The sequence below is a fragment of the Pelodiscus sinensis genome, chromosome 6 (genome assembly GCF_052426305.1).
Source record: "Pelodiscus sinensis isolate ZL-2025 chromosome 6, ASM5242630v1, whole genome shotgun sequence".
Lineage (NCBI taxonomy): Eukaryota > Metazoa > Chordata > Testudines > Trionychidae > Pelodiscus > Pelodiscus sinensis.
Window position 1 is genome coordinate 130,331,499 of NC_143057.1, and position 22,590 is coordinate 130,354,088.

General features: G+C 47.7%; 1 protein-coding gene across 6 annotated transcripts in view; it reads left to right on the plus strand.

Annotated features, from left to right (window-relative positions):
- UNC13B (unc-13 homolog B) overlaps nucleotides 1–22,590 on the plus strand; it is a 341,304-nt gene that overhangs the window by 221,978 nt on the left and 96,736 nt on the right. For all 6 annotated transcript variants that reach the window (XM_075932839.2, XM_075932833.2, XM_075932834.2 and 3 more), the window contains 2 exons: nucleotides 9,236–9,463; nucleotides 10,573–10,714. In XM_075932839.2, coding sequence (XP_075788954.2) covers nucleotides 9,236–9,463; nucleotides 10,573–10,714 — 370 coding nt within the window. The remainder of the gene's footprint in view (nucleotides 1–9,235; nucleotides 9,464–10,572; nucleotides 10,715–22,590) is intronic.

Here is a 22,590-nt window from a genome sequence, read left to right on the forward strand (position 1 = left end):
CGGTGCCGCGCTCGTTTGCTCCCAGTATTCTGTTTTTGGAATTATTTGCGCAGAATGAGTAAGAATATCCTTACTGTACAGGGCCGTGTCTATTTTAAGTGCTGAGACCGAATCATTTCTTAGCGTTCTCCTCCTACTGAACAGCTGCCTTCTGTACCACCGATTCTGCCTTCTTGAAACGCTCCATTAAACGGCTGGGGCTGTTCTGCTGCGCTTTGCTAATAGCTGTGATGATCCTGGCTCCAGTGGAGTTCGGTTCCCTTCTGCATTGACACCTAGAGAGCGCGTTGGGGAAGTCCAAAACCATTTGCAAGACCCTGAGCATCTCAAGGCCTTTGTACTGTGCCATTAGTTCACTGGGAGAGAGGGTATTCTTACACAGACGCCTTGAAACCACCTTAAAACAGCCTTAAAAATGGGAAGATCAAAGGCTCATGTTTACTGCCAGGTGTTATCATTTGCAAGAGCTCTCCATCTTCACACATCTAACGGGGTGGGATTGCCACTGGTGCTGTTGCTTATATAATCAATACCCTTTCATTGACTTGTTGGGGAAACCAAAGTGGCATTGCAACAGCAAGCAGACCTTATAGTTAGGAAACTGTCCAGGGTTTATAGAAAATGCTGTGTGGTCACTGAATTCCTCTCCTCCCCCCCCCCCCCCAACTAAAATAAAATGCAGTAGCAGAATGCTTCTCAGCATGCCATGCCACTCTGAAGCACAAGAAGACACACGACTTTTCTGCAGCTGGCATATAAATATCTTGCGACTCTGGCTACAGCATTGCCAGTCGAACACCTATTCTTACTGTCAGGTGACTTTGTAAACAAGAAGCAGGCAGCATTCTTCTCTGCAAATGTGAACAAACTGGAATGTCCGAGCAATTGGAAGCATAAGAAGTAGGACAGAGTGGACCTGAGTTTTAAGTAGTGTTATTGCTGAATGCAGTTATTTGTTGTACACAGTTCTACACTAGTAAGTTCGACTTGCATAATCAAGAGCTTGCACTACAGTACTTAGAGGGAAGAGCCCTCAGGAGCCATCGAGGCCAACTCCCTGCGCAAAGCACGGCCAACCCCAACCAAATCATCCCAGCCGGAGTTTGGTCAGGCTGGGACTTAAAAACCTCTAGGAATGGAGGTTCCACCTCCTCCCTAGGGAACCCATCCCAGTGCTTCCCCACCCGCCTAGGGAAATTGCTTTTCCTAATATTCACCTCACAACTTGAGCCCATTGCTCCTTGTTCTGCCACCTGCCCCCACTGAGAACAGCCTCTCTCCAGCCTCTTCGGAACCTCCCTGCAGGGAGTTGAAGGCTGCTCTCAAATCCCCCCTCCCTCTTCTCTTCTGCAGACTAAACAAACCCAAATCCCTCAGGCTCTCCTCATAGATCATGCAGCCCGTGAATCATTTTTGTTGCCCTCTGCTGGACTGTCTCCAAGGCGTCCATATCGTTTAGGTAATGGGCAAGGGAGGGGCAGAACTGGGCACAATACTCCAGATGTGGCCTCAGTAAAGCCGAATAAAGGGGAGTGATCATGTCTCTAGATCTGCTGGCAATGCTCCTCCTAATGCACCCTAATATGCCATTAGCCTGCTTGGCTACAAGGGCGCCCTGTTGACTCATCTCCAGCTTCTCATCCACTAGAATCCCCAGGTCCTTTTCTGCAGAACTGCTACTTAGCCAGTCGGTCCCCAGCCTGTAACAATGCTTGGGATTCTTCCCTCCCAAGGGCAGGACTCTGCACTTGTCCTTGTTGAACCTCATCAGATTTTTTGTGGCCCAATCCTCCAATTTGTTTAGGTCATTCTGGACCCTATCCCTGCCCTCCCACGCATCTACTTCTCCTCCTAGCTTAGTGTCATCTGCCAACTTGCTGAGGGTGCAATCCATCCCCTCTTCCAAGTAATTAATAAAGATGTTGAACAAAAATGGCGCTAGAATTGATCCTTGGGGCACTCTGCTAAAAACAGACCACCAGCCAGATACTGAGCCGTTGATCACGAGCCGTTGGGCCCGACAGTCTAGCCAGCTTTCTGTCCATCTTACCGTCCATTTATCCAATCCATACTCCCTTAACTTGCTGGCAAGAATATTGTGGGAGACCATATAAAAACATTGCTAAAGTCAAAGTATATCACCTCCATGACTTCCCCACGTCCACAGAGCCAGTTACCACATCATAGAAGCTAATCAGGTTGGTCAGGCAGGACTTGCCCTTGGTGAATCCATGTTGACTGTTCCTGACCACTTCCCCCTCTTCCAAACTCTTCAGAGAGGATTCTTTGAGGCCGTGGTTTGCAACCTTTTTGATACCAGAGCCTGGCAAATCCATTCATAAACTTTTGTCGGACTGGCAACTTTTTACTTGCATATTTATCATGCAAATGATGAATACATGAATATTCAAATAAAATGTTGCCAGTCCACTGAAAGGCCAGCCTGGACAGCCTAGAGGCCCCCCCACAACACCTCCAGCGCCAGCAGCTGACCCTAGAGTCCCCTGCACGCTCCTCCCAGTACCTGCCTCTCCCCCTCGGGGTCCCCCATGCCAGCCCCATATCCCAAATGCCCCAGTGCCAGCCTCTTGCCTATTAGAGCTCACCACCACCAGACCCTCCCAATGCCAGCCTCCTGTTTCCAGAGCCCCACTGCACCCAACCCCCCCAAGAGCCTCCTTCAGTCCTAGCCCCCAGTCCCCAATATTAGGCCCATCCCCAGAGCCCCCCAGTGCCAGCCCTACCCTTATAGTCCGCCCTACTACGAGCCCAACCTCCAGGGCTGCCCCCTGCAGCAGCTTCCCCCCCCCCCACCTGGCCCTGCACTGCTTCCCAGCACCAGGTGAGCATTGCTGCTTGTGTCACAGTGGCTCTGGGGCGTGGGCTGGGGTACGCCACCCTGCACCTCCCCTCCTGGCCCGGCTGTTGGGAGAGGCGTGTCCTGGTCTCAAGCCGGGCAGGGCGGGGTCTCCTCCTGGCCACAGAAGAGTGCTTGCCTGCATGGTGGGGGCCACGTGGAGCTTGGCATGCTGCCATGTCAGGCTCTGTGCAGCCCTCCCGCCACGGCGAGCATGGTGTACCCCAGCCCTGCCCCACCAAACCAGCGCGGCCCAGGAGCCAGAGGTCCGTGGCCTGGCTGCAGCCTGGTGTTTGGGGACTGCTGCTTTAAGGATCCCCTCCATTATTCTTTTGGGGACTGACGTGAGTCTGACCAGTGTGTAGCTCCCCCGATTCTCCTTTTTCTCTTTTTTAAAGATGGGCACCACATTTGCCTTTTTCCCGTCATCTAGGACCTCCCCCGATCCGCACGAGTTTTCAAAGATAATGGCCAATGGCTCTGCAATCGCATGAGCCAGCTCACTCAGTGCTTGGGTTAGGTACATTGAAAAATACTGTCTGCATTTTACAGTGCAGATATTTGAAAGAAAACTATTAAATGAGCACTACACACTTTGTATTGTGTTGCAATTGACATCAATATATTTCAGCATGTAGAAAACATCCAAAACTGGTTAAATAGATACTGGTGTTCTAGAAATATTTAATAGCACGATTAATCACAATGGATTTTAATTGCTGGACAGCCCTGTTTTTTTACCATCTTGGTTGTGCTCTTGAATTCCCCCCATTTACCTACATCTCTCCTAAAGTGCATTGCCCAGAATTGGATCCAGTACCCCAGCAGAGCCCTCAAGCAGTGCTGCATATCATGAGACAGTTACATTATGTCCTACATCCAGCGCTCCTGATTACACAGACCAGAATGATGTTAGTCTCTCTTGCAACTTCAACTCGTTGTTGACTCCTATTCAGTTTCTGGTCCACACTAAGCCCCCAGCAGCTTTCTACTGCGACTTCACCAGTTTTCCCCGTTTGTGCTTGCACATTTAATTTTTCCTTCCTAAGTGATGTACTTTGCATTTGTCTTTATTGAATTTCATCTTGTTGATTGGAGACGGGTTCTCCGATTTGTCAGTCGCTTGGCATTCTAATCCGGTCCTGCAGAGTGCTTGCAACCCCTCCCATATTGGCTTCGTGTATACATTGTAGAGGCTGCTACTCTCTCCTTGTCCAGTCTGTTGGTTGCGGTGGTGTTTCCCTTACTTCATGGCTCCAATCTAGCTAGTGCTGACTTGTTATGAGCAGTTAACAGGACCAATCCATTCCTTGGACTGCAGTCTTGGGACCCTCTTTGCTGTCTCCTGGTTGGAGAGCGCTCTTGGGGTTTGGAGATGCGGGGCGGGCCAGGATGCACACGTTGAACGTCTCTTGAGTTTCAGTTAGTAGCTGAATGCCTGTGAAAAAATTTCTCTCATCTTAGCTTGTGATTGGTGCATAAGAGCCAGTCTCCATCCTTTCTGAGGGTCCTTCACCTTTTGAAGGTACTGCCTTCTAAATACTGGTAACTCTCATACCTACAGTATTGTAAGAGGGGATTTTTCAAAGACACGTCGACCTGTGGTAATGTCTGAGACCAGACGAGATTGTCATGATCAGCTCAAAATACCATGTGGGACCTTCCTGCAAGGACACCCCAAATGCTCTTCCTCTAGAGACCCAGGCTCCAAGTCATCCCTCGTCTCTAACGTGCCGTCTGCACTGAAGGTGGGAGTGTGCGTCTCAACTCCAGGAGACACACGCGTTAGCTCTGCTCAAACTGGTGTGCTAAAAATAGCAGGGTGGTAGCTCTGCCTGGTTGCCCAGGCCCCCTACGTATGTGCTCTGATGAACAGTCTAAGCCAACACCTGTGCTCCCCCAGCTACTCTGGTAGTCTTAGTGCATTAGCTCAGGCAGTGCTAGCTGGGAAGCTCACTGTCAGCTGCGGCGTAGATGGACACTAAGACTGGAGAAGAAGCAATCAGAGGCTGACATGGGTACCAGTGGCCAAACTCACCAAGAACCCGAGATGCATCCTAGCAGAGGAATTGACGTCTCCTTTGGAGACTTTGGAACACCCCACCCAGCAGCAGGGCTGCACCCTTTGAAGGCGGTGTGCTCCCCTTCCTGACTGACCTGTGCAGTGTCACTCTTACCCAGTAGGAACCCCTCTCCCATGGTCAGAAAGTGGGCCTCGAGGTGCCATCTGCAGTGAGATGTCACTGGCTCTGGACCAGCCTTGGCCAGGATCCTTGCAGTGTGGAGGACTGTTGCTGCACAGGTCGAATTCACCTTCCTGGCACGAAGGAAGACAAGTAGCAGTGTCATTAGCGAGGCCCTCCATGTCTGAGTCAGGTGTTGCCCTTTGCAAGTAGCTTGAGGTTACAACCAAGGGACTGCAGCAAATGCTTCTGTCCCCTCCCAAAGAGTCATTCTCATCATTAGGGGAGAGAGGAACACCAGTGCCAGTGACTGATTTTGAGTCATTCCACTACCTCTGGGTTGTGAGCTGTAAACAGAGCCTCATAATACTTTCCTGGGAAACAGCCACTCTCTTCTTCAAAGTACAGTAAAGATCAGAATGATCAGACTCTGTTTGTTGGGGAAGGGTCGGCGTGGTTTCTGTAAAGGGAAGTCATGCCAAACCAGTCTACTAGAATTCCTTGAGTAAGTCGACAACCATATGGACAAAAGGGGCATGTCTACACTAGGAAACCATAATAACTCCCAAAATAACAATCAAAATAGTGTACCCTCATTGTGGGGAAGCCTTGAAAATACGCACTCCCTTGACTTAGAGCCCCAAGATGCCCTGGGGAGTAATTCGTTTGAATTACACTAGATTTGCGTACATGTAGACCTGGTCTTAGATGCCAAAACTTGGCAAATTTGTACTAGTGTTGGGCTGTTCAGGGCATTGCTTTCACTTGCCTCTCTGGTCTCAGGCTTTCTGCATGTTTTGCAGTATTGCTGTCTTAGCTAGCCAAACCAGACTCGTAGTAGACAGAGTGGCAGGGAAAGGACGAAATAAGATCATAGAATCATAGAACTGGAAGAGACCTCAGAAGGTCATCAAGTCCAGCCACCTGCTCTAGGCAGGACCTGTTCCAACTAAATCAATCCGGCCAGGGCTTTGTCAAGCCGAGACTTAAACACTTCTAGGGATGGAGACTCCACTACTTCCCTAGGGAACCCATCCCAGTGCTTCACCACCCTCCTGGTGAAATAGTTTTTCCTAATATCCAACCTGGACCTCTCCCACCACAACTTGAGCCCATTGCTCCTTGTTCTGCCATCTGTCACTACTGAGAACAGCCTCTCTCCAGCCTCTTTGGAACCTCCCTTCAGGAAGTTGAAGGCTGCTATCAAATCCCCCTTCACTCTTCGCTTCTGCAGACTAAACAGACCCAAGTCCCTCAGCCTCTCCTCATAAGTCATATGCTCCAGCCCCCTAATCATTTTGGTTTCCCTCCGCTGGACCCTCTCCAATGCTTCCACATCCTTTTTGTAGTGGGGGGCCCAGAATTGGACACACTACTTCAGATGCGGCCTCACCAAAGCCGAATAAAGGAGAATGATGACATCTCTGGATCTGCTGGCAATGCTCCTCTTAATGCAACCTAATATGCCATTAGCCTTCTTGGCTACAAGGGCACACTGTTGACTCATATGTAGCTTCTCATCCACTGTAACCCCCTGGTCCTTTTCTGTAGAACTACTACTTAACCGGTTGGTCCCCAGCTTGTAACTATGCTTGGGATTCTTCCGTCCCAAGTGCAGGACTCTACACTTGTCCTTGTTGAACCTCATCAGATTTCTTGTGGCCCAATCCTCCAGTTTGTCTAAGTCATTCTGTACCCTATCTCTGCCCTTAAGCGTATCTACCTCTCCACCCAGCTTAGTGTCATCTGCAAACTTGCTGAGGGTGCAATCCATCCCCTCATCCAGATCATTAATAAAGATCTTGAACAAAACCGGTCCTAGAACCGAACCTTGGGGCACTCCGCTAGAAACCGACCGCCATCCTGACATCGAGCCATTGATCACTACCCGCTGGGCCTGGCCTTCTAGCCATCTTTCTATCCATCTTACCGTCCATTTATCCAATCCACAATCCCTTAACTTGCTGGCAAGAATATCGCGGGAGACTGTATCAAAAGCCTTGCTAAAATCAAGGTATATAACATCCACTGACTTCCCCATGTCCACCGAGCCAGTTACCTCATCATAGAAGCTAATCGGATTGGTCAGGCACGACTTGCCCTTTGTGAATCCATGCTGACTATTCCTAATCACTTTCCTCCCATCCAAGTGCCTCAATATGGATTCCTTAAGGATCCCTTCCATGATTTTTCCAGGAACCGAGGTAAGACTGACCAGCCTATAGTTCCCTGGATCATCCTTCTTCCCTTTTTTGAAGATGGGCACTACATTTGCCTTTTTCCAGTCATCCGGGATTTCTCCCGATCTCCACGACTTTTCAAAGATAATAGCCAAAGGCTCCACAATGACATTTGCCAACTCTCTCAGTACCCTCGGATGCACTAAGTCCGGACCCATGGATTTATGTACGTTTAGCTTTTCTAAATAGTTCCTAACCTGTTCTTTACCCACCACGGGCTGTCCATCTTCATCCCATCTTGCGTCACTTGGCGCAGAAGTCTAGGAGCCGACCTTGTCCGTGAATACAGAGGCAAAAAAAGCATTGAGTACTTCAGCTTTCCCCACATCATCTGTCACTAGGTTACCTCCTTCATCCATTAGGGGCCGCACACCCTCTCTGATCACCTTCTTCTTGTTAACAAGCCTGTAGAAACCTTTCTTGTTCTCCTTCACATCCTTAGCCAGTCGCAATTCCATTTGCGCTTTCGCCTTCCTGATAACCCCCCAGCATTCTCGAGCTATACCTTTAAACTCCTCCCTGGTCATTTGTCCAAGTTTCCACTCTTTGTAAGCTTCCTTTTTGTGCTTAAGTTCACCAAGGATTTCCCCGGTAAGCCAGTCCGGTCTCCTACCATGTTTGCCTCTCTTGCTACGCCTCAGGATGGTTTCTTTCTGTGCCTTCAGTAAGGCTTCTTTAAAATACTGCCAGCTGTCCTGGACTCCTTTCCCCTTCATGTTAACATCCCAGGGGATTCTGCCCATCAGATCTTGGAGGGCATCAAAATCTGCTTTTTTGAAGTCCAAGGTGTGTATTTTATTACTCTTTTATTCCTTTGGTCAGGATCCTGAAATCTACCATCTCATGATCACTGCTTCCCAGGTTGTCACCCACCTCCACTTCCCCTATTAGTTCCTCGCTGTTTATGAGCAGAAGGTCAAGCTGCGCACGGCCCCTGGTCGGATCCTTCAGCACCTGTGTCAAGAAGTTATCCCCAACATTCTCCAAAAACTTCCTGGATTGCCTGTGTCCTGCCGTATAGGTTTCCCAGCAGATGTCAGGATGTTTAAAGTCCCCCACAAGAACCAGGGCCTGCGATCTGGAAGCTTCGCTCAGTTGTCCGAAGAAAGCCTCATCTACCTCATCCACCTGATTCGGTGGCCTGTAGCAGACACCAACCACAACATCACTGCTGTTGTTTGCTCCTTTAAACTTAACCCATAGACTCTCAACAGGTTTTTCTCCCTCTTTATACTGGAGTTCAGAGCAAGATGGGAAAGGAAAGGGTTCACGGGCAGAGGGGTGGGGGTAGAGAGATCTCAACATCTCACATCCCAAGTAGTTGTTCGAGTTCCGTCGGAGCAGGTGGAAGTGGCCATGTCATCTAGGTCCCACTGTTTGGCCCGGTCAGAGCATCCCTGTGTTAGGATGAGCAAAGCCCAGTAGTGTTATGGTAGATCCTGGGGGCCCAGGAGTTCCTGGCATTGTTTAACCCATTTTCCTTCTTCTCTCTTTCTCCTTTTCTAAAGGACTCCAAAAGGTAGTGATGGACAAAAACAGCCCCACCCCTTCATTATTTTGCCACCAATTAGGCTTTACTTCCAACACACTGATTTTGGTTTGCGGCTTGTCCATTCCCACGACTTTTCCTGTTTGCAAGGCATGATCTTAACACAGAGCTTGAATTATCCCAGGAGGCCATCTTGTTTGGACTAATTCAGTCTGTCTCCCTTGTGCACTGTTCCCCACCAATATTGGTGGTTGTTAGTGTGACAGGACGTTTGACTGTCACTCACTCTTCACATTGCAACGCCCAGTGTTGATAAAGTTGTAGTCCACAGTATCACAGTCTCTCTTCTCTGATTTTGTTTTTAATATAATAAACTTGAGCCCAGGCATCCTTATTGTCATTTCCTTATTTCCTCACTGTTTGTTTGCACGTTGTTGGTAACTGTTGCAAACCTTGCTGTCCACAGGAGCAGCAGAGAAGAGCTCTAAACACGGAGCGGAGGATAGGACCCAGAACATTATCATGGCCATGAAGGACCGCATGAAGATTCGAGAACGGAACAAGCCAGAAATATTTGACTTGATCAGAGATGTTTTTTGCGAGAGCAAATTAACGCATGCTCAGCAAATGAAGACCGTGAAACAGAGCGTGCTTGATGGCACCTCCAAATGGTCTGCGAAAATCACTATCACCGGTAAGCTGAAACTAGACAAATTCAAGCTGGAAATAAGATGTACATTTTAGCAGGGAATAACCGTTGGGAAAAACGTACCTAAGGTGATGGTGGATTTTCCATCACAGACCACTTTTCAGTCAGAACTGGATGTTTTTCTAATAGCTCTACCCTAGGAATTGTCTGGGTACAGTTATGAGTCTGTTATGCTCAAGTTGAGACAAGATGATCACAAAGGTTGCTGCTGCCCTTAGAATCTGTGGCTGTTAGGCCACGTCTCCACTTACCAGAGGATTGATGCTTTGCCAATCAATCTTCCAGGGTTTGATTTAGTGGGTCTAGTAAAGACCCTCTAAATCAAATGCCGAGGGCACCACTGTTGTAAGGAGTAAGTGACCGAGAATTTAATCAGAGGGTTCGGATGGGGGCCCAAAACCCCTACCAAATCAATTCCAGACACCCTTCTTAAGCAACCAGCTTTATTCAGGAATGCATTCCAGGGCAAAAATCTTCAGGATACTCAGGAAAACTTTCTGCAACTGCCCAAGCAAAAGGCAAGGTCTTTTCTACTACCTTCCATGGTAATTACCCCTTTTTCACTGACCACTTACAATTGCATGCATATACAGGTCATGCCCCTTTGCACCAAATTCCCTCCAATCATTATTTGTCCCCTCACAGTACCTTTGCAGGCCTTACAACAGGTTCAAACCAGTTTCACCTATCCCCTTCTTTTGTGTACCTGTGTCCAAGCACGTACCTCTTTACAAAGACCAGACTTAACATCCAGGTCACACAGAGGTCATACTGACAACAAATTAAGTTTATCCTTCATTAGGAAAGTCGATGGAAGAGTTGCTCCAGTTGACCTTCTGCTCTGGGGCTGCCCCAGATAATTAATGCAAGGTACATCAACTCCAGCTATACCATTCATGTACCTGGAGTTGCATACCTTGCATCGATTTTCTCCACCAGTGTAGACCTGGCATGAGTGTTATACGGAGAGGCTATCATAGGTGAGTATTCTTGTTTCTGAAGGGAGTAGTGCATTGATCTTTTCCATGCTGTTACATGCACACATCTTGTAGCACTGCAGGCTTATAGCAAAACTTTTTTTTTTTTCTCCACAGTGGTTTGTGCTCAGGGTCTGCAGGCCAAGGACAAAACTGGATCCAGTGATCCGTATGTGACAGTGCAAGTTGGCAAAACGAAGAAGAGAACTAAAACCATTTTTGGTAATCTGAACCCTGTTTGGGAGGAGAAATTCCACTTGTAAGTGGTCGCTGAATATCTGCCCCAGTGCTGACCCATGTATATTGTCTGCATTTCTGCACAAGCGTCCTTCTAGTCATGTCTGTGTGTTGTGTGTTCCTATTTTACATTCTGTGTGCTGGTAGCACAGTCTGTACAGTGATATATATTGTACTGTACAAAAATGTGCACCTCCATTTTGCCTCCACTTCTTGTTCAGTAGGTTATAGATTCTGTATCTGCTCATGGCAATATTTGTATAGAAAGTTGTTATTCAGACATCTCCAGAGAGGGAGGAAGAACCTTAATTGTTGAAGACCTATGTGCCTCCTTTATAATGAACGTACTTTTAAATGCTGCAGGAAGGTAGCAGTAAAATCCATATGGGAAAAGCCCCCGCCATTCCCCTCCGTGTTCCTCCCTGCTGTGGTGTTTGAACTGGCTCGTTAGCTCGCTGGAGAGCAGCTTGTCACAGATTTTTAAGGCAGCTCGCTCCCTAACATGCCGTGGAAATGAAATAATGATAACTCGAGGGATAATCTGTTTACAACATTATCAACCTATTTGGGCCTAAATTTAAAAGTGAGGCTGGAGGTGCAGTTGCTTAGATGGCAAACAAGCCCCCCAGGCTGTCAGTGAGCCCAGGATGTGGTTATCGAGCTAATAAGAAGCACCCTCAAGTTAGTTACGCTCGTTTTAATTAAATGTAAAAGCAGAAAGCTTCTGAAAACTGAGTAGATTTGGAATATTCTGGATCTTATTTTTTTTAACGTAAAGTCTCTTTTTCCTTCCCACTACTCTTCTCTTTTTTCTCTCTCCTGCTCTTCGTTCCTGCTTTCTCCCATTCCTTCCTGCTCTCTGCACAATGAAATGTGCGTTTCAAAACTGAGTTTGTGAACCCAATCTTGTGTTTACCATGCATAAGGACAACAGAAAGATGATTTTATTTAAACATTATTAACCCAAGTTCAAGCTGTTGCCTGCAAATTATGAAGTCCCTTCCGTCGTTGTAATAACTCTAGAATCAATATAACAATAAATCCGCCTGTGTTTATATTTGTGTGGGTGCCACTGAAATCTTAATTTACGGCACAAAGTAGTTACCATGGTATTTACAAGTATGTTCCAGTCTAATTGTAGGGAATATAACAAATACAGTGGCAAAGAGAACACAATGTGATGAATTTCAGTGTTTTAATTGTGCCGCTGTGCAAGCTTTCTGGAGACCTTCATGATTCAGACAGCAGCATGAAATTGGATCTTAGTGTAAACAGTCGTTTTAGAATGGCAGGGACACAGCACCACGAAGAGTGAGGTGTTAAGAGCTGAGGACTGTGCGATTTAAAGATACTGAGGGTTAAGGAAGGTGGTACAGGCCGCCTTCAGCATCAGGGTGTTCAGAGGTGCTGCCCCTCACCATGCCACGGATAAAAGAGCCATTTTGAATTGCCTAGGACACCACAGTCTTTCCTTAGAGATTTAGATCAATTGCTGCCTATGGTTGGGGCGTACGACCAAATGCCGACTTTTCCCAGCATCCCCAACCAGAGGGCCTAGCCGTTGAACGCGTGCTGCGCAGTTAGACTGACAGTACTCAGCCCTGAGAAATCTCTCGCCCACGGAAGCTCATCCAGAGAAAAATAATCCTTTTAAATAAAGAAATGACTTGCAGACAAAGTGAGGGGCACCTGGCACCTGTTGTGCACTAGGCGAGATTCAGTTTCTGTCTTCAGAACTTGCGGTCCCCAAGGCGGACAGGTGGAACCAGCAGCAGGGTCAGGTCTGTGGGTTGGTAGTTCTGCTGTCACTGGTTTTTGTTTTCTGTTTGGCCTATTGCATGGACTCTATCCAGTGATTACTAGCTGGCTGACTTCTCAAAGGTGTCTCCTGTCGACAGAAGCACACTTTTGTCTTTTCCAGGGTGCATTACAAAGCCTGGTGTCTAAGCGAGAGAGAGGTTAGTTATTGTATCATTCTTGGTAGCCCTTGGTGTGACGTAAGGTGGTGTTTATACAATTGAATGCCTTAGGGTGCTTTTTTCAGCTATTGCTACAATCCAATTCCTGAAGGAACTGTTGAGAAACTTAGTGGTCAATGCTGTTTGGAAGGGCTTGCCTATACGCACCAGTGCCGCTTTGTCCCTGGAGCACTTAATGTGGATGCCGCCGATGTCGTTAGTAGAGCTGCTGCTGCAGGCAGTGGTAACCCACCTCCATGAGGGGTGGGAGCAGCCCTCTCCGGTGTGGTGCGGTTATACAGGTGTAAGTGGATCGTGTAGGCCAAGCCTAAGAATGGAGCAGCTGTTCCACGTATGATTTTCTTGCAGTGTTAGTCAGGGGAGACCAGGCACACAAAGGTAAACGCATTGGGTAAAAGGTGACCCCCCTCCTTTCCTGTAGGTTTCGTTTCTCGGACAAAAGAACCCATGGTCCAGCCTGGAAGGAACCATGTTTCCAAGGAGAAAATGTTGAGATCTTTTTGAGTCTACGTTCCTGAATCAGTGCTGTGTAGAGTCCCCATTGCATTCCCAGAGCAGAACTCGGTTAGACCATCACTTGCCTGCATTACCCAGGGTTAGCGTTTAGATGAACGACTTCTTCTTCAAGTGCACTTACAGCGAGGTGAGGAAGCTGTTGGATAGAGCAGTCAGTAGGCACTTCTTGCTGCCTGCGGAAACCTCTAACTGCCTCCCAATCCACTCAACGTCCCGAGGAAGTTACTAGGAATGAAACCAAGTGAGTTTCACAGACATTTAATAACCTTTTATTGAAATTTCAACATCTTTAACATTTTGAGTCTGATTTCTTCATTCTGCACAGTTGCATTTGATTGCAGATATCTGGGATTTGGCTTGTTTGTGTGTGTAGTGCCTGACAGAAAGCAGCCAGTATCCTGACAGGGATCTGTGGCCACTGCCACACAATGCATAGGCTTTATTGAACTGTCCTGTATGACTTTAAGATGGGTTTGCTAGATTCTATCCTTTGTTAGAGTCTATAAAGTTGGTATTTTCTATTCAGTTGTTTTTTGGAAGGGCTGATGCAGGCAGTCATGTTCTATTCATGTTCTCATGTACTCATGTTCTATCACTCATGTACTGAAATTACAGATCTAGGGTATAGGAGAAATTAACTTGTCAGTAAGGAGCAACATTTTTTCTCAAAGGCCAAGCCCTGTGCTTGCTTAAAGCATTGATTATTGGCATTTGCAAGTGTTTGGCGAAGGACTCAGTGTCTTGTGGCGGAGAAGACTGGAAGTTGCCCCATGTACAACCAGGCAGTGTTGCATCTCCTTGACACAATGCAAATCAGTCTTTTTAAAATACCTTCCCATGGAAACAGCTTTGTGCTCCCCAGCTGGGTCGGCCACTGAATGGCAGGTGTGAAATCATTCTGTCTGGAACAGATTACATTGTCACTGGCACTCGGCAAAGTGTGTTGATTCCTTCCCTGCAGAAGGGTCTGGAGGTTAGAATCACGTCCCTTCAGCAGAAACCAATATTCTAATTGGACATGCACAGCCGCAAATGATACGCTTTCTTCCTGTGACTGCTTCTGAAGTGGCACCATTACATAGCTAACTACTGTGGTGTCCCCCTCCCCTTCCGCTGGGCTCCTTAATTGCCCCTCAGCAGCCTCGCCTATTGATTATCGTGCTCGGCACCGCTCAGTCATCCCTGCAGTTACGTGGGCTTGTTCCTCGGAGTCCCCTACTTAAATTGCCCCTTCCAAGACAATGGCATCTGATGCCTGCCTCTCTTCGGCCACATCACAACGACCTTTCCAGTCATGCCGCCTCGTCCCCGTGCCTGGATCCTAGTTGGATGAAGGCTTTGAAACCTGTAGGAAAGCAGAATCATGTTCTGTCTACACTGCAATTTGACATCGGCAGCTTGCCCAGGCCAGCTTACTCTAGCAGAGGGGCTGTTTGATTGCAGGTAGGCGCTCGCTTGCAGCCCAGCCTCTGGACCCTCTCACCTACATGGGTTCAAGAGTGCAGGATCCATCATGCTGCCCAATGTCTGCACCCCTGTTGCATACCAGCTTGGCCTGAGTCCCGTGAACCCGAGTCGGCTGCTGCGAGCCAGCCATGGGATTTGAATTGCCGTGTAGACATATCCATAGCATCTCAGCTCAGTGACCCATATGACTTTGGATTTGTACATGGAGCTGCTGCCTTGCAGCAGGGCTGAGGAGAAAGCTGGGATAATGTAGTTGGAGATGAAGAGGCTGTGAGCACGGCTTCTGCCTTCTGCTCATCAAAGAAGTTCATGATTTGTTTGTGTAATCAGTGTCACAGGGACGGGTAACAGAAAAGAAAGGGTTGTACGTGTCTCCCTAAAACAAACAAATTTAATATGGATAGGAACAAAAGACCTGGTTTTTTTCATTGTGTTAGCGTAATTATCTGTCAAGGAAATCTTGCCAAATCTCGGCTTTTATTCCATGGTTGTCATCCTTGATCTCTCAGCTGCTTTTATTGTGTCTTCCTCTCTGTGTTCTCCTAGCTCTTACGCCATTCTTTTCCCATCCCTTTGGATAGTTTCTCTGCTGCCTCCTCTCACAATCCATGGGGATTGCACAAGGCTCTTTCTTTTGCTACCTTCGCTGTGCTTTTTCTTAGGCCATGCCTTCACTTGTGCCAGATATCGATCTTCTGGCCTTCGATTGAGTGGATCTAGTTAAGACACGCTAAATTGAATGATGAGAGCAGCTCTGATTGGTGCCAGTACTCCTGCAGTTGCGAGGCATGTTTTACACAGCTGGAGTTGTGAACTTGAACCGTGTAGACCTGGCCATCACGTGATCTCCTCTGCTCTGTGCAATTGTCATCTTCACACTGATGTACACCATGGCCTCTCCACCCTAACCTGTATGTGTCTGTGTGTGCTTAGCTGGCCTCTCGTTTTAAACGTAGCGTGGCCAAGAATGCTGGTTATTCTTCCCATCGCAGTAGGTGGCACACGTATTCTTCCTTCCCCAGATCTATTAGTGCAGTGGTTCCCAACCCTTTTTATACTGGAGACCGGCAAACCCATTCACAAACTTTTTGGCTGACGGGCAACATTTTATTTGCATATTCATTATGCAAATAATAAATATGCAAATATTATCAATTAACAGTATTAAAAGCCCCAGCCCCAAGAGCCAGCCCTAACTCCTAGAGTCCCTCACCCCTCCACTAGTGCCCAGCATCAGCCATTGACACCAGAGGCCCCAGAGTCTACTGCACCCCAACCTCCCCAATACCAGCCTCTCGCCCTCAGAGTCCCCTATTGCCAGCCCTCTGCCCCACACACCTCAGTGCCAGCCTCCTGTTTCCAGAGCCCCACTGCACCCAGCCTCCCCAGGCTCCGTCTTGCCAGCTCTGTTGCAATATTAGCCCTGTCCCCAGTGCCAGCCCTGCCCCCCTACTCCCTCTACTATTAGTGCCCCCCCCCCAAGCTCTCCCAGTGCCAGCTCTCCATCCTGGATGTCAGAGTGCCCCTCAGTGTCAGCCCCCCCTCCACTTCTTAGAGCCCCCCCTCACCTAACCATGCCGCTGCCTCCGAGCCACCAGCTGAGCGCAGAGGACTTCCCTGTGCGGCAGGAGAGCTGTGCGGAGCCGGCAGCCTGCCAGGCCCCTGCTGAGTGCTCCATCAGCTGGGCTCCACATACCGCTTGGTCTCTGCTGAGCGCAGCTGCAGCGCTTGGTCAGGACCAAGCACTGCATGGAGCTCGGTGGCCACGTTGCTCAGTAGAAGCCCAGCTGCTATGGCGCTCAGCTGGTGTCAAGCGCCACGTGGAGCCTGGCTGCCGTGGCAGCTGGGCCTCTTGTGAGTGCTACCTCAGCCATGCTCCATGCGGCGCTGGGCCCTGGCCGAGCACTGCACCTGCCCATCACATGGCCCCGCCAGCTGTGCCTGGTCGACGGTGAGGCTGCCCCTGTTGGAACAGCCTCACTGCGGCCCCAGCTTCAGCCGCAGCGCTCTCCATTACCCATTGGGCCGCTCGCCCAGCTGCTGTGTGGGAACTGCAGTGGGCAGGCTCTTGAGCTGCTGGGCCGTGGCCTGGCAGTGTGCTGCAGCCTGGCAGGCAGGGTCCATGGCCCGCTGCTGGTCCGCAGACTCCCGGTTGGGAACCACTGTGTAGTGGGATGGCTTGGATTCGGTTCTCTCAGCCTGCTCACTTGGGCTGTTTCCAGACCCTCCTGCTTTCTCCCCAGAACCTCTGAGTAAAACTCGTCTGTTTCTCCACATCATTACCGGTCATAGACCGGTCAGTTTAACGTCTGTCCCAGGGAAGATAATGGAGCAGGTAATTAAGGAAATCATATGCAAACACTTGGAAAGTAATAAAGTGATAGGGAATAGCCAGCATGGGTTTGTGAAGAACAAGTCATGCCAAACTAATCTGATAGCTTTCTTTGATAAGATAACGAGCCTTGTGGATAAGGGAGAAGCGGTGGATGTCATATACCTAGACTTTAGTAAGGCATTTGATACGGTCTCGCATGATATTCTTATTGATAAACTAGGCAAATATAACTTAGATAGGGCCACGATAAGGTGGGTGCATAATTGGCTGGATAACCGTAGTCAGAGAGTTGTTGTTAACGGTTCTAAATCCTGCTGGAAAGGGATAACAAGTGGAGTTCCTCAAGGGTCTGTTTTGGGACCCGTACTGTTCAATATCTTCATCAATGATGTAGATATTGGGATAGAGAGTACGCTTATTAAGTTTGCAGATGATACCAAACTGGGTGGGGTTGCAACTTCTTTGGAGGATAGGGACATAATTCAAAATGACCTTAGCAAGTTAGAGAAATGGTCAGAGGTAAACAGGATGAGGTTTAATAAAGAGAAATGCAAAGTGCTCCACTTAGGAAGGAACAATCAGTTCCATACATACAAGATGGGAAGCGACTGTCTAGGAAGGAGCATGGCGGAAAGGGATCTAGGGGTCATAGTGGACCACAAGTTGAATATGAGTCAACAGTGTGATGCTGTTGCAAAAAAAGCAAATATGATTCTAGGTTGTATCAACAGGTGTGTTGTAAGCAAAACTCGTGAAGTCATTCTGCCGCTCTACTCTGCACTAGTTAGGCCTCAGCTGGAGTACTGTGTCCAGTTCTGGGCGCCACATTTCAAGAAAGATGTGGAGAAATTGGAAAGGGTACAGAGAAGAGCGACAAGAATGATGAAAGGTCTAGAGAACATGAGCTATGAAGCCAGGCTTCATGAACTGGGCTTGTTTAGTTTGGAAAAAAGAAGATTAAGGGGGGACATGAGAGCGGTTTTCAAATATCTAAAAGGGTGTCACAAGGAGGAAGGAGAAAATTTGTTCCTCTTGGTTTCTGAGGACAGGACAAGGAGTAATGGGCTTAAAGTGCAGCAAGGGAGGTTTAGATTGGACATTAGGAAAAAATTCCTAACTGTCAGGGTGGTCAGATATTGGAATAAATTGCCAAGGGAGGTGGTGGAATCTCCCTCTCTGGAGATATTTAAGAACAGGTTAGATAGACATCTGTCAGGGATGGTGTAGACGGAGCTTGGTCCTGCCTTGAGGGCGGGGGGCTGGACTCGATGACCTCTCGAGGTCCCTTCCAGTCCTGTTATTCTATGATTCTATGATTACAACCCCTCATCACCTCAGATCTCAGCTTCTGGTCTTTAGACGGCCACTTCGCTTCCCTCCAATCCATTAAAAACTCCTGCAAAGAGCCTGCTGCCCGGCTTATCTGCTCTGTCTAACGTCCTCTTCTGCCCCCTGCACTCTGCCTCAGTGCCCATCTCTGTCATCCACTTCCCTTCCACGTTCTCCCATGCCCCCTCCTATGCGCGGGGAACTCGCCCTGAGTTAGCCTGTAATGCTGGTCCCCTGTTCTCCTTCCTCTCTCTCCTCCAAAGCCACTTCCACCATGATTCCTACAGGAACCCCCCTAGCACCAGATCGCTGTATACATTTTGGTGGGCACTTTGGATATTTAACTGTGCTTAGCTGGCCTATTTGAAACTGTACATTTGCCTCTGTCCCTGGTTCTCCCTCTTGCATTCCTTCAATTGTTTTACCCGAACAAGTTACCTCTTCCCTTAAAAACACTCTCGGTAGAGCAGAGGAGGGAAATAGATTTTGTATCCCGCAAGAATTTTCCATTTTTTCCAAAATATTTCCTGTCACAAATAGGAACAAAAATTCAAAATCTCAAAAATGTTCCCACACAGATCATCGGGGAGTGTGTCTGGATTGGGTTAGTTGAAAGGTTTCATTTCCGTTAGTCTTTTTCATTTGCTTACCTACGATATACTCTACTAGAAATGAACTGGAATTTTGAATTAAAAAGTTGTTTTGAACTGTAAAATGGGACATTTCATTTAAAAAATACTGAAACCAGCTGCTTTGACAATTTCAAATGATTGTTTCCAAAATGCTGTTTGAACCAGGAAATACATAGATGCTGACTTTGCTCCACAAAGAGGTTTGGTGTCAGTGAAACTCCATTTTCTGATAACTAGCTCTAACAGTAAACTCCTCAGAGCAAGTGTAACCTTCTGGTGGGCTAGATTTCACTGCTCTTTGCCGGTGTCTAAAATGAAACACCTCAACTCCCAGAGAAAGTACCTGCAGACCCAGAATTCAGTCTAAGGAATTTCAGCAAGGATTGGTGTCAGCCTCCCTCCATCGAGGTACCAAAAGAAGCTAAAGAAATGAATTTAATAAGTAACTTTATAAAATCTTATGATGAAGAAACAAATACTCTAACTTTTACAACATGACCTAACCATTGTATAACCCACAGACATTGTCTGCATAGTTACAATAACCATAAATACACGAAGGAAACAAAAAGGAAAACCAAAAGTAAGATTGAACAGTTGAGTCCACACAACACGGTAAGACGACACCAGGAGAGCCCGAAACCTGAGATTTAGTTCCCCAAAGTCTCAGTTTGCGTCTCCTCATCCAGTTGGCACCATATGCTGAGTCTGAACTCTCTCTCCACTGGCTGGTAGGGAGCCTCAGTTGGAGTCCAGGCAGCCTCTTCCTCTACTGTGGATCCCTGCTAGGCAGCCAGCTCCCTGGTTAACCAGTCAGTTAACTCGCAAGGGAACAGACTGAAAAGAAACTGTTACAAGAAAATACAAAAACTGAGAATAACAAACTAGAAATGGCTCCTTCCCCGTTGCTACATGGAGAGAGGAGCTGAAGAATCGCGCTGGCTGAGACAGTAACTAGAGCGCTTGGGCGGAAGGCCAGCAGCATTCCCAGCACACAGCGAGCTTGGGAGACGTTATTTTCCCCTGGCTACAGTTCACATGCCCATGTGCCCTGTTAGAGGGTTAACACCATCCATACCTGCGCCCTGCTCCTGGCTCAGCCTCCCCCAGCTCATGCAGGGCACCAAGCCCGTAGCAAAACAGCTGCCCTGCCTGCTGGCTCCTGGGGTCTGACCCAGCCACAGACAAACCCTGCTGGAGGAGCCCCCAAACTATCCCCCCCCCATACTACAGACGCTGCTGGGTGTGGGGGGCTAAATGAGCCTAGTAACAATGACGCAGACACAACTCGCTCTTACTGCTCCCTCCCCCGCCCCCGGGACTCTTCGAGAGAGCGCCCTGCTAGTACCTGGGTCACCAGGGGAATGGAGTGCGGCGGCTCTGGGCCCTCAGCGTGCTACAGGAATTAAAATAGGAAATAAATGGTAATGGCTTAGACTAGGGATGTTAATTGGTAACCTGTTATCCAGTCCCGGCCCGCTGCAGATGGAGCCTACTCCTGCCCCACTGGGCCCCCAGTTTTATCAGTTGACTTGTTAAACTTAATGTTTAATTAGTTAACGAATTAACGGAGATTTTACATCCCTCGCTTGGACTGTCAATTAACCATAGTTAACTCATGCAGTTAACGCAATCACAATTAAAAAATTAACCGTGATTAATGGCACTTTTAGTGGCATTGTTTAAAAATAGCGGCGAGGAGTCCTGTGGCACCTTAGAGACCAACTGAAGTGTTGGAGCATAAGCTTTCGTGGGCAAAGACCCACTTCGTCACATGCATGTATTTCGTCTTTGCCCACGAAAGCTTATGCTCCAACACTTCAGTTAGTCTCTAAGGTGCCACAGGACTCCTCGCCGCTTTTGCAGATTCAGGCTAACACGGCTACCCCTCTGATGTTTAAAAATAGACTCTCAATTAACATTTAATAAATGTTTGGATATTTTTCTACGTTGTCAGATATACTGATTTCACTTATACCTCAATGCAAAGTGTACAGTGCTCACTTGATATTATTTTATTGCAAATATTTCCATTGTAAAAACCAAAAGAAATAGTACTTTTCAGTACATCTCAACAAGTGATTAGTGCAGTCTCTCCATTGTGCAGGTGCAAATGTAGATAATTGGTTATATGACAGCACTCAGAACAAAACAATGTAAAACTCATTGTAAATAATTCTGTACAACTCGGCATCACAAACGCCAGTGAATATAAAATAGATTTTAAAAGAGGAAACGGGAGCAGGAAGTGCAGTGAGAGCTGGGGAGTGTGAGACATGCTGCTTCCTGCCTCGTGGGGACGCTGTAGATCACTCAAGCACATATCTGGGCTCCACGAGGTGGGGTTTATGCAGTTTCAATTGACCGGGGAGCATTGTCCTTCGTCTCCCAGAAATGAAGGTGTTTGAGTTGAATCTCAGAGCTGTTGTTCCTGTAGAAGCGGCACTGACCTCAACCTGGCTGTCTTGGTTCAACAGTAACGACGACTGTAGATCCTGTAGGTTTACCCAGCCTTTGCCCCAGGTTCAGGTGTTGAGCAGCATGAATAGCTCTGGTAGAGAACCAGGAGAGGGCGTACAAAGTGTAAGAAACCCACAGAACTTTCTGGGGAAAGGAAGTATGGCAGAGACAGTCACTGTCTTGAGGTTTACAGGTCCAGTTGGTACCACTGAAAATTCACCACGTAACATTCTGCAGTGATTGTGGTGCCATGAAGCCCCCTACTGTAGCTCAAGAAAGAGCTCACTTGCTCCAGATATCTTCTGTGGTGCATGTTGAAGTTCAAAAAGAAGAGTTATTTACGCCTTCCCATAGCTAGATGGACGTGTGGTCTGAGCCTGTGTAGCTATTCTTATGTGCACACAGTGCAGATCAAGCTAGGTGAAATCACCTTGAATGTTGTTAGAGAAGAAACAGACGATCCAGGAGCGGATGGAGTAAACAGAACTGCTTTATTGCTTACGCGCATTTACCTCGGACATTCAACACAATGTCGGAGTGGCAACAACCTGGTGCCAGTTGCACCCTTTTATCTCTTTTAGTATTTTAATTTACAGTCCATCACTACTTTTCCTAAAACTTTATTTAGTAATGTTATCTCCCATAAAATGAACATGAATAAGCAAATAATAAATGCCGTTATACCCACCCCTAATTACTATTTACAGAATTTGATTGAATTAACACTTCCTAAATCAGCAGGCTACAGAGATTACAAGAAACTTAACCTTAAAGATATTTTATACAGCCAATGAGGATAATTCCCCTTTATTCGGCTTTGGTGAGGCCACATCTGGAGTATTGTGTCCAGTTCTGGGCCCCCCACTACAAAAAGGATGTGGACGCATTGGAGAGGGTCCAGCGGAGGGCGACCAGAATGATTAGGGGGTTGGAGCATATGACTTATGAGGAGAGGCTGAGGGACTTGGGTCTGTTTAGTCTGCAGAAGCGAAGAGTGAGGGGGGATTTGATAGCAGCCTTCAACTTCCTGAAGGGGGGTTCCAAAGAGGATGGAGAGAGACTGTTCTCAGTAGTGACAGATGGCAGAACAAGGAGCAATGGTCTCAAGTTGTGGTGGGAGAGGTCCAGGTTGAATATTAGGAAAAACTATTTCATTAGGAGGGTGGTGAAGCACTGGAAT